Raw genomic sequence first — 18,569 nt, 5'->3', positions numbered from 1 at the left:
CTACGTTCTTTCTTTGAGGATAACCTATAAATAGATGTGCAAGAGTGAAACACGTGAAAATGGATGTATGCATTTTCTGTAGCCTATCTGTCACGTGCTAAATGAAACAATAACATTTTATCCCCATCGGCCTAAAAAAAAACGACACACGTCAGTATTTTTAAATGGCATTTAAAGTACAGTTATTTATGTTGTGTGATGGAATATAGTGAGAGTCGAGTTCACGCGCGATGGGCACAGATCTAAGCGCCTCATAATTCTGTGATTTCTTGTGTTGTATTGCTTACCTTCCGAAGACTTGACATTAATATAACATTTACCGTGACACTAATACAACAGATATTTTTAATTAATATTTGCTTACGTTTACATAAACCGTTACCTGATTTTGATTTAAACGAATAGTTAGCATTTACAAAGGTCGTCGCTGAAATAATAAATGAGCGTTTGTTCAAAGCATACCGGTTTCAATATATAAATCACCTGCTAAACGAATATTCAGTTAAAGAACATTCATCAATATTATTGATTAATGATATATTATCTTACATAGCATTTTAAATTAGCTACTTATTTCATTAATTGAAAGTTTAAATCGAGCACATGTCTTTTAAAAGCAAGTTGTCGCATGACTCAGACTGTGGTCCAGCATTAAGACGCGAACAAGTGATTCTGTGTAGGTGATCTCAGGGTAGTGATCTTCCGAATCGAGCTTGTATGAATAGAAATAAAATAAAAAACTGTAAAGTGTACTGTACAGGCTTCGAAGTGGAATCCGAGGTACACAGGGCGGTGTGTTGGCTAGTTGAGGTAAACAATGCGCGACAGTGGTGTAGTGATTGTGATTTGGGCGTGTGTTTTGTTGGTGGTTACATTATGTGCTTTGCCTGTAAGGACAGAGGATTTGGGACACTTTACATCCACATGGGCGGTGCACATACCAGGAGGCAAGGAGAAGGCTAATCTCGTGGCTAGAGATCACGGGTTCATCAACTTAGGAGAGGTTAGTCTCACAATCAGTAAACTTAGTCATAAGAGCAAAAAGTATTTTAATTGTATTGAAAAAAATTATCTGTAAAACAGAAATTATATCTTATATATAAAATGAATCGCAAAATGTGTCGGTAAGCGCATAACTCAACAACGCCTGGACCAATTTGGCCAATTCTTTTTTTAAAATGTTCGTTGAAGTCCAAGGATGGTTCTTACGACAAGAAAAAAGACGAAGACGAAGAGACTTTTCTTTTTCTCATACAAACGTTTTCTAACTAAAACATAGAATCAATTGGAGATTTATTGCTATTAAAGTTCATATTAAATTACAAGCACTTACTGTATACTCCTTCTAAACTATTATTCGGATTTTGATAAATCTTTCTGAAGTTTGTTAACAAAATTTTCTAGGATGTATGTGATTATAAAGTACTGGGATGTATGTGCAATATTGTAGAAATAAATGGAAAAAATTACGAACGCACGCTTTAGGGGGCGCCAACACAAGATTCGGATATTAAATTTTCAATATAGCTTTTTTACAATATATAACTTCTTTGCATGTTTTACTAATCTTCCCACAATGTTTTTAAAATTTATAAAATTTTACTTTAGTACAACAAATTGGAAAGTTGGGATGAATACATACAATTCGGCCCTCACGATATCGATTAGGAGAAATTTAAGATACAATTTTAGATATCTTGAATAATTAAAAATTAAATTAATTTAATCCAACATGAAGTACCAGTGTTACGTTATGGTGATGATTATGTTATACCGTTTAAAAGACTTCAATTTCCAATATAGTGTGGGAATCGATACTCATCATTTTATTTAAAGCAGTTCTACATTTAACATCGCTCATATTATAAATGTATATGCATTTTCGCGTGAAGAGTAATTTAAAAAAAATAATTATTATTTTTAGGTAACGGTAAACATTAGTATATTATATTAAAAAATTGTAGAAATGGGTACAGGACAACGTCTGTTAGGTCATCTAGTTATTATATATAGATGCCTTTAAATTCACTTATTATTCCTCTTATAAAGGTTTTAATTTTATTACACCAACTTCTATTTTGGAGCTAAGAGTTTCGTATAAATATTTTTAATAATTTTGTAACTTTATGAATATGTAGCGTTCATATATTCCTGCCATTCATCTTGATTTTCATTTAAATTTGAAGATTAAAATTGTCTTTTAACACGTTAATAGCCATGTCAGTCACAAGTGTTTGGAGCTATGAAGTTCTACATGAGCCATGTGAGACATATATACGTCTGACATACACGAAGGAAAATAACAGTTTTAATATAGTCATATGTGGGACATAAAATAGTGTTTTTTCAGGAATTTTGGCAAAAAAATGTTGAAGTATCATTTAGTTTTTTCCGTGGCCCATTAACGTGTTAATATTTCATTGAACATACATAAATTTTTGATACTTCTGATACAAACTATCTGATATTTTATATTTATAATTACTATTTTATTTATCAACTTAATTACTAATTGTAAGTGCTCATATTTCACAATTAAATGAAATAGAATCATCTAGCAATATTTTGGCTCCAACACTGGCACGGCAAAAGAACTTTGTTTTGCTTTTAAAAATGATTTGCAGCAGGTACATTTAATAGGCGCCTTATCGGTTCCTAGAAGATGCTAATAAGAGCAGTGTCTGCCAAACTTTTTTTTCTAAACTTTATAAAAGATTATAAATTTTCGATTCATACGTATCCATGTAATATATTTATAATTTAATCAAACCTTTAGATTTTAATTTAAATTACTGGAATTATATGCTTTTTTAGTATTAATTTTAAATGTTTATAGATTTTTTTTACATTTTCAACTCTTTAAAATGATTATTATTTAGAATATTATAAATATAAATATTTAGCACGTGAATCGCCACGATATCAGAATAATGTTCACATGGGCCACGAGAGTTTTATTAGATGATTTACTTAAAAACGTGTCCAACAAAAAAACTTTTTTAACCAAGATTTCTTGAAAATACTATTTTTTTTGTCAAACATATATGACTGACATAGTACTATACTAATTTTTTTTCTGCTACTACAAGATCTGGTACTGCTCTTGTAGAACTTCTTAGCGTCAGAACTTGTAATTAGTGTTCTGATTGGTATTAATAAAAGAAATAAATGAGAAAGACTCATATGACTGACATGGCGATTAACATTAATACAGTTAATGTATTTACAATAAATAAGAAATAATTAATTGCAAAAAGTAAATTTAATCATTTATTTATTTAACTTAAAACTTTTTAGTTACTATATACAAATCACAATTTAGTAGTATTTATCCTATAATTCTATAGCTAATCCTATAGCTCTTTAAAGAACTACGCATTTTCATATGAGAGCCCAGTAAACAAATAGTTTTTTGGCAAAATTAATAGAAAAAATTGAGATTTAATAGGGTGCACGATTAACCACTTAAAAAATAAAACCTAGCGGACTAAAACTAGTGTATACTGTGTCTCATGTTACGTTTAGGTCATAACTCTTATCATAAATCATGCTCTTACAAGATTTTATATCAATTTCAAGTAGTTTCATAGCAACCGTGTACGAAGGTTACTTTTTTAGTTGTTGATACGCAACATGATCAAATTTATTTTTTCAATATATTTATTAGATTATATTACATACTGCGGTTTGTTAGTCATATTCAAACGACCTTCGTTGCACTGCGGCCGGCGCTGTATAATCTTTGCCTTCGGTTGTAAATCAGAAACCGGTCAAGCGCCTCTCACGGGACGGAGACCGAGTATTTACAAGGCACAAGTGCGTCTAGAAGCGCCTCTATATATTAAAGACGCTTCCACGCTGTTTGTATTGAACTTAAAAACTAAATACCAATTCAAAGAAGTCCAAGAACGATAGAATAGTCGAATCAGGAGCTGTAATATAGTTAAACAATACAATTAAAAACAAGGCGAGTTTGTTGCAGAAATAGTTGACTTTTTACTTCACAATATTAGCTTTCAAGTTTTGTTATCTTATAAATATTTTGATAGTATTAGTTCATTTCAGAACACGGTATCGTGCCTTAAGGTAAATTGCTGGAACTTCTCGAACCACATTTTTAATTTCATCTAAAACTTTTCGTTTTAGGGTCTTTCTGACACAGCTTCATAACATACGAGTGACGTTGCAGTTTATGTGTAAAACGCCTGAATGCACAGCAAATACATGACATTTTGATAGTATTCAGTATGATTCAGTAGTATTAGTTCATTTTAGTACACGGTATCGTGCCTTAAGGTAAATTGCTGGAATTTCTCGTACCGCGTTTTAATTTCATCCGTTTTTTCTGAAGTATGCCAGAATGTTTAGGAGGTCTTGGAACGTAAAAACATACAAAAATTTTCATTCGTTCTTTTTGCGATTATGTACTATAACTTAGCTCTACGAGAAGTTAATTATAATTTTTTCAAACTCAATTGTTCTTGCCGAAATCTCAAATATGTACGATTGTTCGATTGGAGACTATTACTTCACTTATAAATTTGGGTGTTTAAATTTAACAGAGAATCTAGAAACCCCACCGATGTCAAAAAAAACGATCTTAGATAACAGGGTCTTTCTGAAACCGCTTCATAACATACGAGTGACGTTGCAGTTTATGTGTAAAACGTCTGAATGCACAGCAAATACATATTAATTTGACAGTAATCAGTATGATTCAGTAGCATAATGTATGGAAGTTAGAGCGTAACATGGCCTTGATGTCACACTTCAGGCAATATTAGAATATAAAAATCATTCACTAAAAAATAAATAATGTAATTATGCATTACTATTGACTTGAATTAATTGCCTTTTATTCTGTCAGAATATTATTCAGCGATAAGATAATTTATTATAAGATTATTTATCTATTGTAGCATGAAACACAGTGTACACTAGCTAACACTTTTGGGACGGCACCGATTTCAAAACAATCTACTGAACCGGCTGTAAACTTGATTTCATTGTGTATGTTATGCAATTGGTTTGACAAAAGTTTGTGGTCATTGAAGGACATACATTTATAGTATTAATTTATTTTTGATCATTTTATAAAGAATGGTGACGTTCAAAACAATTTTCAAAATGCATAGTTGGTTGATTTTGACATGATTTACAATAAAATGTTGTTCGCTGCCTTTCTCCTGGCTTTTCTGTCAGAACAGACAATACAATCCCTTTTTCTTTCACTCGCATTTAGAATATGCCACTGATTAGTCAGTATTTTTGGTCATTTTTTTGCTGCCATAATAGTTTATTTTTTCTATTACATTGTCTAATAATTCATTTGTCAAATGTAAAGTAAAATAATCTATTGCATGTCTTATATTGCTTGGTATTTGTAGTCGGAGTGTTTGTTGATGTATGTCAAACTCGATTATTGAAGGAGAATCGGCACATTAGCTAATGTCTTCCCGCTCTTCATTTATTTTATCGAACTTCTTCTTCTTTTTGTTGGTTGGATAATATCATCATCACATTCATCACTATCATCGGTGCGAATAGTAATTTCGTAAATTTTGTCTGTATGAATGTCTATTTGAAACTCATCTTCACTACTGCTTAATTCACAAAATTTACCAGTCGTTTTGCCATATTTAAAAGCGCTCGGTCGTTTTAAATATTAAAAAAGACCACATAGCAAAGAAAAAGGCTAAAAATACTACTAAAATAACTTAAAATTATTTTCAAAAAACTATATTGTTTATCACTGCTGTATGTAATTTATTCAACTTTTCGATGCAAACATGAGTCATTGTTTATAAAATAGCCTGTGCCTCACAGAGTATGTTTGTCCACTGAGGTGGACAGCCGTCCCCAAAGTGTTAATAGTTACATAAATAATACAATTTAGGAAAGTGGTAGCAAGAAAAGTGTCTTAATTAATTGAAATAAAGAACTACTTTTAACATATATACGTATTTGTTAACATATATACGTATTTGCATCAAGCAAAGATGATAACTTAGATGAATGTATTCATCTTGATAATATTATCTCAGGTCCAAGGTCCAACCTGACCTCTCCCACTTAATACGAATGCCCCAGGTAAAATCACTCATTTAACGAAAGCGAAACCGTTCCGGAGTATGTAAAAATTCCGATGAGCCAACAAGATCAAGAATTCAAGGAGAGGGGCAAATGAGTAGTTGCTTTGTAGGTGTGCAATGTGCATAATATGCAATCTTACTGTTAATAAATACTGCCGTTTTAAATGAATGATATGCAAAAATATAATAATCGAAAATAGGAAAAAAAATTACGAATAAATGGAAATAAATTGGTCTAAAATGATATAAGTAAAATGGGCATCACAAAGTTAAATATCACTTAAATTATTTAAAAAGAACATGACAATTTTTCACTATGTTAAGCTTATCGGTAATAACACTTGCAGCATCCGGAAATAAAATGTGTTTAATTATTATTACATTAGCTTGTTAAAGTTTAAGGTTTTGAATAACATATCCAAATCATGTTCAGAATATTTTAAGTTTTAAGTTAAATATACCGGTATGTTTTCAGCTAATTCCAAGCTTTTAATAAATTAATCGCGTGTTCGATTTTTTAAGGATTTCTGAATTCTCTCTCCCTTGGTAATATGTGGTGATATTCAAAATTATCCCCCCTCTCCACCCAAAACATCACATATATTTTTAGTTACGAGAAAAAAAGTAAATTTTTTTTTTTAAATCATTGGATTTTCAAAAAATCAGGTAACAATAAATACACGAGATATCTTACTATTACCCCCTCCCTCTCCCACGTTATATTTTGTGATTTCCCCTTCCCCTTAAAACCCCACGTGATTAATGGACCCCCCTCATTATTTAAAATAATTATTGCTTACAATTGCGTAGATAATTTATTTGTAAGAAATTTCTTTTTTTTATTTTACAGTTTGTAACAAAATATTTTCGGAAAGAAATTTATAATCGTCGTTTTCAAAACTCCAAAATATCTTGAATTGCCAAATAAAATTTCTATAACGCTATAATGGAAATAAATTTTCCTTATATGCATCTCCAAACTAAAACTCAAGTGTGAAACCAACAAATTTCTAACCGAAGAGTTGGTGATATAGATTTAAAGAAAAACAGTTAATATAATTAATGTTTACTTATTAATTAGGCTTCATTTAAAATATACGTAATGATCAAATTAGCCAGAAATTTTGTCAAAGACATTGTCTTTGCATAACTTAATATTCAGGAAAAGTACTTGTTCGAACTAGGTTTACTAGGTAGATGTTCATTACGCGATCGAGACGTGAAAACCAACCGCTGCACAAAGTTTCAGGCGTGACAATCCATAATTAATTGAACATCCCCATTTCTACGCTATCCGATATAATTACTAAAGTTTCAGTGAAGGCTACCTGTCTTTATTGCAACTTTCTTAATTATTAAATAATAGGCAAGACGACTTTTAAAAAAAATCCGATAAATACTTTTCGACATAATTGTAAAATTAATTGCTAACATTGTTTGTAATTTCTTGTAATTGTTTAAATTAAATAAAGATTGAATTGTCTCGTTTTAAAATAATTACATCAAACAATGAGTAAATGCTGCTTTATGCAAATTTTATCAAAACTGCCATCTCATGCTATTCATTAGATTATTGCTATATATTTACCTTGACACATATATGTGAATGTTTTAAAATGCTTTTTTATAAATGGCTTATTAAATAATTATTTTTAATATGGGTTTTTAGAACATATAAGTTTACTTCTTAAAATAATTTAAATAATTTAATCGAACTTTATAAGCCATGTTAACTTTGATAGTTGGAAAGTGGCGCAAGTCGGCCATGAACACAAAGTTTCGAGTTCGAATCCAATATTCCTCGCAACCTGATGTCAAGCTGTAGTTATATCTACTTTTACTTTAAAATTCATATAATCATGGGTAGTACTGCCCTAAGCCAGGTCCGTGAGTTGAATTAAACTCCAACTCGATTCAGGGAAGAAATAGTGTGAGTTTTTCCAATTTCCATTTCACACCGCAGTGCCCGAGATGGGCTAATTTTCAATTGAAAACATATTTTGATCCATATAGGGCATTGCTTGCTATAATAAAATTAAAATATGATGGCAACCATTAAATTGTCGCCTAATAGACATTTATGACAACGATGATAATGATAATAATAATAGTTTATAGAATGCCTAATTCTTATTACTGTTCAAAAAATATGATAGTTAAAAATATTTTTTCTGAACCAGTTTGTCAAAAAGATTGTCCATTTATGTTTTTACAATTCTCCTCATATTTGTGCAATATTATATCTTATGATATAAGAAAAACTGGATGGAAGTCTAGAAATGGCGAAATTTATTAGATCATAGATTTGTTATTCTCAATGCTTCTCATATAAAAATCCAATAGTGAGAAGAAAATGGATTATTTTAAAGCTTTGTTTTTGAGCTACAATGTTTTACGTTTGCTCTTCTTTATTTTAGGATATTAGATAATTTATTCATCTTACGAAATATAATTTATATAGCATGATCGAAATTGAAATAAAATAGTTTAAAACAAAGTAACGATTTTATATTTCCATTTTTTGCAGGTTTCCATTTAAAGCATTGATCTTCATTCATCTTAAGCTAGATCGGCGTTTGAAATATAGAATTTGGCTATTAATCTCTTAAAGCAATAACTTTCAACTTGAATTATCATGTTTGCTCCTTTCATTTCCATTCCTTATTTTTCCTTTTGCAAAATAACGGCCTCGATAAGACGTCGGTTTATAATTATTTTTGTTATGTTAGACTTTCAGAGAAAGTGGAACGCGAATTCCTGTGATGGGCAATATATTTCGTAATGTAAAATTAAAAGTGATGATGCAGTACTGTTCAGTTTTGTATGCGTCAGCTGTAAAGGTCGGATGTCTCAGGTTATTATGACATGAGTTGTTTATTAAATATTTTTATTAATCATCTTTTGTGCGCATATTCAAAATTCTTAAATCTGTATTATGACATGTTTTCCATCTAATTGCGATACAATAGTTGAATTGTTTTGCTTTTAATGTTCTTACAACTGATAAATTCAGGACGGCTAATATAGCACAAATACTAGTATTATTATTTTTTTATGATGAACAAATTATTTTAATAAAGTCATATGAAACCGCCGTATAAAATTTATATGGTAGATGCATTTCACGAACAACAAACTTATGACCAAATTTTATTGTCATTATTAAAATATTTATTATACAAACTTTATTATATCATTCTCTTTGCCTTCCTGCATTTTCATTACAGAAATCAAATCGTTTATGGATCATAACATGGCACCGCGTAATATTGCAGCTCATAAATATTAATTCAAGAAAGCTCCTTTATAACAAAATAATGTAAATCGGTCTCTATAAATTCTAAAAATATAATCACTGCCACAGAAACTGCACTCGAAGTAAAGTTTGATTTCTGTGTGTGCCTTTCGTCTATTTATTTGTAATTTTATATTTGTGTATTTTAATTAACTTTTAGGTTACTTGAATAAATATTAATGTATGTTTTGACTGAACTCTTGACTGGTTCGTGCGGAGAATCTGAGTGGGGAAGTACATATTTTTAAATGTATTTTTAGAAATTTTAATTTTATTTCATGTTTACTTTGAGCTCATCGCTTCCGCGTATAACGATTGATGATAGGGATATACTTTAACATAAAATAATAGTTGATAACTTTATATACGTTAACACTTAAAAAAGAGTGCGCGTAAGGATCACACGCGATTGAAGTAAAACTTATTTGCTACTGTACAAAGTAGCAAATTTAAGTTAAGTAAAGATAAATACATCATATAACAATTTTGAATAATGTTAATTAGTAATATGGTAACACTGATACACACATTTATTAGTGTCAACCATTATACACATTTATATAATGATAAATTGTAAATTATATATTTATAATAGCATTAAAAAATATATATTTTATTTAAAAACAATAATGTAATTAAAGTCATACTTCAAATATGACATGATCGGTTTGTAATATAGAAATAATTTCTAGTCAATAAAACTTACGTTTAATTGTTTAATTATTTTTTTTATTATTATTTGTTTTATTATTTTCAAGGAACAGGGTAAAATATTGAGCCATTAGTGATTCAGGCATTTTTCATTAAATCAAGATTAGTACTACAATGTAACTTTAAAATGTCGATTTATCTATGCCGATTTCCTTGTTGGTATCGACAGATCTCTATACACATACACGACGACTAATCACAATCGGCCCGTATAGAAATGATATCATCGAGAGCGAATGACGAATCATTGGCACTCGACTCTTATCTGCCGTAACGCACTTCCGTTGCATTTGTACGGATTTACACTCTAGTCGCGCCTAAAAAAGTTTTACTTCAATAATAATTTAAATATTACGATAGAAAAGAAGTTATTTGTTGCAGTTCGAGAAGCTTACGTTATAGTAGACAATATAGATTTTACAACTCTGCACTGCATATTTTATTTTATTTCTCATTCCTTTACATCTCCTTGCATTGTTTATACATGTTTTTTTTCTTCTGTATTGCTTACAAATAATTTTAACCCGGCGGCCGTTGCCGTCAGTGAGAGGTAGTGAACTCGATTCTGAAGAACGTCAGTTTTGTTCTTCGCGAAGGAAATTAAAGTTGGTCGAGCGATGAACGCTCGGTTGTAAAAGACTTGCTCGAATTCTTATATTTTCATTTAACTCTCGTCGACTTACTTTGAAAACGAACGTACATAGCCCATCAGACTTCTTAGAAAAGTTGCTACGCAGAAAGTTGAATTTGTAGCTAATTGTGCAGAACAGATCCGCACCGAGACTTCTAAGATTCTTCGAGTTATTGAATTTATCTATGCATTCACAACTGCAATTTCTATATTTACCTGAATCAACAGTTGATGAATGGCTTCAGTACATTTATTCTTAGATGGCAAATACATAAGTTTTATTAATTAAAAAGTAAGAAAAGTACCATCAGAGATTATAAAATGATTTATTTTTATTTGCATAGTTAGATTATAAAATGATAAATAAGAACCCTCAATTTTTTTTGTATTTATTTTTATCATTAGTATTGAAGCACAATTTAATTCAACAATCTAAATGTTTAAATCAACTGATATTTATAACTTTAATTTTTTTTTAAATCATATATGTTATATAAGCTGTGATGAGTGTTGAGTTTTAAAAAAAACTCTCAATGCATTAAGTTTCTTCGATTTAATTATATTCAGATTGTATCTATACTTGCGTAATTCTTCTCTATCAATCACCACAATCATTAATTATACTATGAATCAATTTGACGAGCCAAAAATATAAATTTGAAAAATTATTTCTATGTATTTTTTATTTGTCTAGTGATCATAGGTATGTTTTTTCGTATACATTCATTTACCATTTGGAACTTTAATTATAATTTAGCGATATCAGCTGACTTTTTTACTAGTTCTTTATTTTGTACATTCTTTTAAAGATTTGTATACCTTTGATATAAATTATTAAAAATGACTACAATGCTACAATATTATATTCCCAAACATAAAATTAGTGCTGGTATAGATTTTAATAATATTTTAGAACAAACTGTAATGAAAAATTAGTTCCCTAAACAAAAATTCAGTACACATAATAGAGCAGAATTACATTTGATATGCGTTAATAATAATTTTTGCCATATACACTCATGGCAAACAAAAAACTTCAATTTTGCTCATTACATAAGATTTTTTGTACCTTAATGAATTAGCAAAGATTTTATTTACACTCCTCATTATTATATAAAACAATTAATTTTATTTAATTTATTTTAACACTTTTGTATCAATAGAATAGAACAAAACCAATGTGTTTTGGTGTTATAAGAAAACTTTCCTAAAGAAAGACAAGAATTAAATGTATCATGTTTTATTTTTAACGTTTTATGGGTGATGCAATTTGTAATGAGTTTCGTAATAAAAACTGGCGACTTGAATGAAAAGAAGCGAATATAAAATTTCATAAGACATCAATGGTGCATGAAAGCGCTTCTGGTGATAATGCTTTTGTACTTTCCATTATCACATTTTTCATTGTTTTGCAATTATAAATTCTGAGCCTTTATAAAACGAAATGAATATCGTGCTAAAAGCGAAATGAAGATGTAGGAATCTTTGTCTTTCATTTGATTTTATATTAAACGCTTGGGAAGTCAGTCATGGACAGGATGCAGTTTTTGTTCTTCGTTTTATGATTATTATGTTGACGTGATCGCCATAAGTGATTTTTGTTAGACGCTTGATTGTTTCTTTGTTTAGGGTTAATGGATTATTTCCGATGGCTATACTTATTTTAATCGTACATTATAGAATTTTATTTGTAATGCATTGGTGTCAAGGAAAATTGGAAAAAGACATTTTATATATAGGGGACGTCCATTAATCACGTGATAGATTTTTTAAGGATTTTTGGACACCCCTTCCCCCTTTGTGATGCGTGGTGATAATCAAAATTACCCCCCTCCTCCACCACACATCACGTATATTATTAGTTACGAGAAAAATTTGTATTTTTTTTTAAAAAATCAAGTAAAAAATAAAAACACGTGATATCTTACTATTATACCCCTCCCCCCACGTAATATTTCGTGATTTTTTGCACAGAACCCCCTCCCCCTCTTCCTAAAAACCTTACGTAATTAATGAACGTCCCCTAAATAGATACATTTACGGCGTAAATACGATGGTTTAAAATCAATATTAAGATGTTGAATTAATTCTGCTTGTGAATGGTTAAATTTATTATTAACTTCCCGTAGGGTAAGTTATTGTAATGGGCCGAAAATCGGAATTGAAAATTTTTACATTTCTCGACGTTTTGAAGGTTTCTGAACGTTTTGGCATACCTCAGAAAAAATGGATGTGTGTGTGTGTGTGTGTGTGTGTGTGTGTGTGTGTATGTATGTATGGATACAAATTTTCGTCCACGTTTTCGGGCGTACGGATCAACCGATTTGAATGGTTTAAAAAACATTCGATTCCTATTAATAAGGAGAAGAGCTGATTAGTTTTTGGCAAAGACAGGTCCAGCAGTTACGGAGATAAGGAGCAAAGAGTGCAGAAAATAGAAATCGAGTTTTTGAGAGAACGGAGCATCCGATTTGAATGATCTAAAAAACATTCCATTAGTAATGATTGGGAGAAAGGGTTATTAGTTTTTCGCAAAGGCAGGCCCAGCCATTTTGGAGATACAGAGCTAAATGTACAAAAAATGGCAGTTTTGGGAGAACTAAGCGTCCGATTCAATTGATTCAAAGAACTTTCTGCTTGTCTTAACAAAATAATTAATTTTGGAAAAAAAAAATTGTACCATTTTTTTTTTTTTTTTTTTTTTTTTTTTTTTTTTTAATTTTTTGTATATCGAAAATAATTCAGATTTTATTTTTAATTCTGACTATAGTTCTAATATACTTTAAACAAATAATTTCAATTCTGCAATTCAGTTTATATAATTATTATAAATATTAGACAATAATACAATATTTATAATAATCTATTTGAAAACATTCAATATTCCTCGAACGTTTCGTTACGGTACGGGAAGTTCCAGCAATTTGCCTTAAGGCACGATGCCACCCACCCCACTAGTTTTCGTTTTTGTTCGATGCTGCAATAACGGAGAAGGCTATTTCCACTTATTATGTGAAACATATTTCAATATGATCAATTCTAATTGATATTTTGAAGTGATCTTTCTATCAGGTTTAAATATTACTATCGAAAAAGTAATTACATCTTTATGTCATAATTGAACAATTATGGGTTATGGCATATTGAATGGAGAAAAGGCACTCATGTTGTTTACTATCATTATATTGTTCAATACAGGATCTTTGCATAATTTTTTAAATTACAATCTTCTTTATTCTTATCCGCAATATACCTGTATCGTGCACTATTCTCTCTCATCTTGAGATGCTTTTGGCAAAATCCTTGTTTCGTAGCGTTTCAGTCTATCATTACATGCACTTTATGAGCATTACAAAGATCTGACAACAACGTTCGTTTGGAATTTCCTACCTGCACATTTTGTATCCTTCTCTGTTTAATACAAAACAAAAACGATCCTCCAGAGACGACCCACATGCGATACGGCGCATAGGCCCGTAATGAGTGCGAACGAATCAGATAGGACATAGGCGGTCCACTAATTTTTTTTTTGAAATTTGGAAAATAAATTAAATTGAAATCATTATAGAAGTTTGTGTATTTTCTAAGTTTCCTGAATTTGCATCATAATTTTGAAAACGGAATATTATCTATTGTTCTCGTAATTAACTTGAGTAGGAATTGCACTTGTAAAAAGACTTGAATTTTTTTTTTACTTTTCGATAAGAAATTGATATTTTTTGTTCTGTTATTCTTTTAGTGTTTTTTTCTACAAGAATAACTTCAATTTTTCAATAGCACGGTCATTTTTGCGCGTGATACTTATTAACTGCATTTGAATCTATGAACTATGGTCTTCCTTCAATATTTTCTGACAAATTTTGCTATTGCGATTTTTTAGATAAAATTTTGTAGTATATTTTAAAAATTATCTCTATTTATTTTCTAATTGCTGTTGGATATATTGTATACACTATGATTTTTTTTGCATGCATAAAATCAATCAAATTTTTTTTTTTTTTTTTTTTTTTATTAGCTCTTTTATTTACAACTGTCCAGTATAGGACATTCAGTAAAATTTAATGGAGTCAATCAAAATATACATCATTTTTTAAGACAATATGCTGATCTTTATGCCTTTATAGAGTTTATATCTAATGAGATATCGCCTTTTTTTGGACATTTTATTCAATGTCGTATGGCAATTATTTTTAATCTTCGAGTAAGAATACACTGTGATTGAATGTATGGATTTGAATAAAATATTTTATGTTATTTGAAAAATTTAACTCTGTCCATTGCTGTTGGACACCACTGGAAATACCTACCTACCTGTTCGTATACTTGTTTGTATTGTTGTTTTACGAAGTCAATTTTTAGGATCCTTATCGAAGAAAAATGTCTTATTTTATTATATGCCTGTTGTTCCGCTATCGCATGAAGATGAATCAACGTATTCTTTTGTTGCGGTATCAATTAAGGTTATTCACTCATTTTTTTATTTATGAATTTTATAATACATATCGTACATATGCCGGTGTTAATCTAGTTTTTCTTTAACGAGAATGGAGAGTGTTAATAGAATTAAATTTTGACTTGTCACGATGCCGGATCTTACAAATTATTTATATATAAAGCTCAAAAAATCGATTATTATTAAAAAACTGATTATTATTAAAACATAAAAAAATCAGATAATTATTTCCTTCGTTCAAGATTTCAGCTGCATGCAACATTTGTATCAGTGCAGAATGCATATTTTTTATTAGTGTTTGTCTTACTAATTTCGTTCTTATGCTTTTGTTTTTTTCTTTGCCTTACGGATATTATTCTCTACGTTTAAAGATTCAAAAGATGAACTTTTACGTTTTTTATGTTCTCATTCTATTGTGTTGTACAAATAATGATAGGTGTATAGGAATGCATAAGTAGATTGTGGTTTTGATGGCTCATTAAATGAATGTTGAAATAAATATTGGAAAATTATAAATGTTGAATTATATAAATTCAGCTGCAAATACAAGAATTTTTGGGGACGACAATCATTATCCAAATAGTGGTAATAGAAATTATTTATGTATTCAGTAATGTCGTTTTCAAATACCCTAAGACGAAAAAAATATATTAATTTTTACAATCGATACAATTAAAATTATTTTTGGTGGCTCATCAGTAGCTTGCCCGACTCACACGCCAACGGTCCTTGAATCGATTTTTGGCAATTACATAAAAAAATATATGAAAAGTTTGATAGAAATTGAATAGTTGATTAGAAATATAATTAAGTAGAATTAAAAAAAAAAGTTTTTTGTAATTAAATATAATTAGAATGGTTGAATTGAATTTGAATAAAAATTAGAAGTAAGAGAAAGGAAGAAAAAGATTAGAATTGTAGAAGATCAGAATTAAGTTGAGTTGATTTTGAATAAAAATTAGAAGTAGGAAGAAAAAGCAAGATTCAGGAAAATTTAAGATCAGATTTAGAAGAAAAAAAAATGAAGAAATCAGTTAACAGAACATTAAGATAGAATAGGATATAAAAAAAATAGATAGTACAGATCCTTGATTAATCGGACTAATTATTGTCGATAGGCATTCGGATAATCGAATGTATGAAGAATTATGTTGTGTACTTATTAAAAATAACAAATACTTACATAGATATAAAAGAAAATAAGGTTTATTAAGAAATTAAAACTTCCTTATGTATGTACAAATATATTTTATTAGAATACATTACATACATATACTGAACTGCAGCATTAATCATGCAAAAATTCAAAATTGTAGGTATGTACATTTATAGAAATTGGTTCTACTGTACCAAATATATTTGCAAGATAGTGTAGAATATAAATGAAATGTTGTAGGTGGCTAAATGCTCTAAGTAAACGAGGCCAATAAAAAATATTTTTGTACTTATCCACTTACATACCTTCATATTCATTTCTGTCGGATCTCCCCGCAAGTTCTGTTTGAGTTCTCAGGCGATAAACTGGCGGCGCATTGACTTTCAGGTTCACGTGCTTTAGCGGTGCTTCATGCCGGCCTCTTTCATAATTATTATTTTCTTTTGTTATTGTAGGCCTTTGGATTATGATTGTTTTTTCAGATTGTTAAGCTTTATTTTTATTGAATTAAGACGAGTAATTAAAAAAATACATATCTGCTATGAAATCAAGAAACCATGAAATACTTTCTTTTGTCGAATCGCCTTTTCGTGATAAAATGATGCTTCATGTTATCATAACATGGACCTTTTGATAATAAAAATTTATGGATCCGCTTTGTTTTGTTTCGTTGTTTGTTTGCTTTTGATATAAATTAAAAAAAATCAAGTGTTTTTTTAACATAATTTATTTAAATTGCAGTGAATTCTTTGATTTTATAAGTTGAATCGATATATGCATTATAAATATATTTATATACATTTATTACATAAATATTTTAAATGTTTCAGCAACGTTTCAACACATTTATTGTCTGTGCGTTGTCCTTTTCTTCATATATATTTCAAAAAACAGTGATACTTTTTGTTCTGATTTTCATTCATTCATTTTCATTTTGATATTATTTTCAAACTGATACATTTTTTTTAACTTCCCGTAGCGTAAGTAATGGGCCGAAAATCAAAAATGAAAAGTTTTGCACATCTTCACGTTTCAGAGCTTTCTGAACATTTTGGCATACCTCAGAATAAATGAATGTGTGTGCGTTTTGTGTGTCCGCAATTTATCGTCCACATTTTCGGGCGCACAGATCAACCGATTTGAATGATTCACAAAATTCGATTTGTAATGATTGAGAGAAGTGGTGACTAGTTTTTGGCAAGGCAGGTCTACCATTATACAGAACTAAATGTACAAAAAACGGCAGTTTTTGAGAGAACTTTGCATCTGATTTGAATGATTCAAAAAACTTTCTGCTTGTTTTGACAAAATAATGGCTTTTGAAAAAAAATATTTCAAAATTTTATTTTCCAACTTTTTTTTCTCAAAAAAAATTTTTTTTGCATATCGATTAAAATTCATATTTTAATTTTAATTTTGGCTAAAGTTCTAAAGCTCACTTATATACATAAACAGCAATCAAAATTACATATAATTCTACATATAATAATAAGCTATTCTGCTATGATATTTAAAAATATAACTAATAAAATCAATATATTATATTCTAGAATCCAGTAACTAAAGAAATGAGTAATCAATACATATTTCTTCATAATTCAATTATTCGATATTTATGAAGACTCTTGATAAATTATAGATGTTTCGCCGGGAATATTTTCACTGTGTATTTAAAACTGTTTATAATTAAGTTTTAATTAATAATAAACAGTGTATAATATGGCGGAGTTAATACTTAAATAATCGCTATTTAAATTTTACATTAATTTATAGAGCTTTGTAAATTATTATATATGAACCCGTATTCTTCTTAAATAAATGGATATACTTTGATTCATTGTGCATTCGTTTAATGTTTAGTAAATTTTGATTATTTTGATATACTATATATGTTATTATATTAGCAGAATTTAATGATAAATATTGGTGTTTAACAGAATTGGTATTGGAGACAATATTGATTTTCTTATGCTCTTGCAGAAAATTTCATTTTATAATAAAGAAATTCTGAAAGTTATGGAAATGATCCTTTTTGCAAGACTACAACATTTCTTGACGCTTCCGTTTGCCAAGAATATGACGCCGACTTCTTTATATATAATACCAGATAAAACAAAACGATGATGATATTGTACGAATAAAAGCTGTATAAATAATTCTTGAGAACGGCGATCCGTAAGAATGAGGCATTACATAAAGATCTGTCGTTCTCTTGCAAACAAACCTCGGTT

The 18,569-nt window shown here is 29.4% G+C and overlaps 1 protein-coding gene across 1 annotated transcript in view; it reads left to right on the top strand.

Moving 5' to 3' along the window:
- The first annotated feature begins 494 nt into the window (after positions 1–494).
- LOC113364322 (furin-like protease 1) overlaps positions 495–18,569 on the top strand; it is a 398,738-nt gene continuing 380,663 nt past the window's right edge. The window contains exon 1 of the mRNA XM_026606811.1: positions 495–1,003. Within this exon, the coding sequence (XP_026462596.1) occupies positions 818–1,003 (186 nt within the window). The 5' untranslated portion in view covers positions 495–817. The remainder of the gene's footprint in view (positions 1,004–18,569) is intronic.

The sequence above is a fragment of the Ctenocephalides felis genome, unplaced genomic scaffold (assembly GCF_003426905.1).
Source record: "Ctenocephalides felis isolate EL2017-DRISC unplaced genomic scaffold, ASM342690v1 CF-g0.4_SCAFFOLD_00845, whole genome shotgun sequence".
NCBI classification, from domain to species: Eukaryota; Metazoa; Arthropoda; class Insecta; order Siphonaptera; family Pulicidae; genus Ctenocephalides; species Ctenocephalides felis.
The sequence above is the reverse complement of the archived record's forward strand: the minus strand, read 5'-3'. Positions and strand labels throughout refer to the sequence as shown.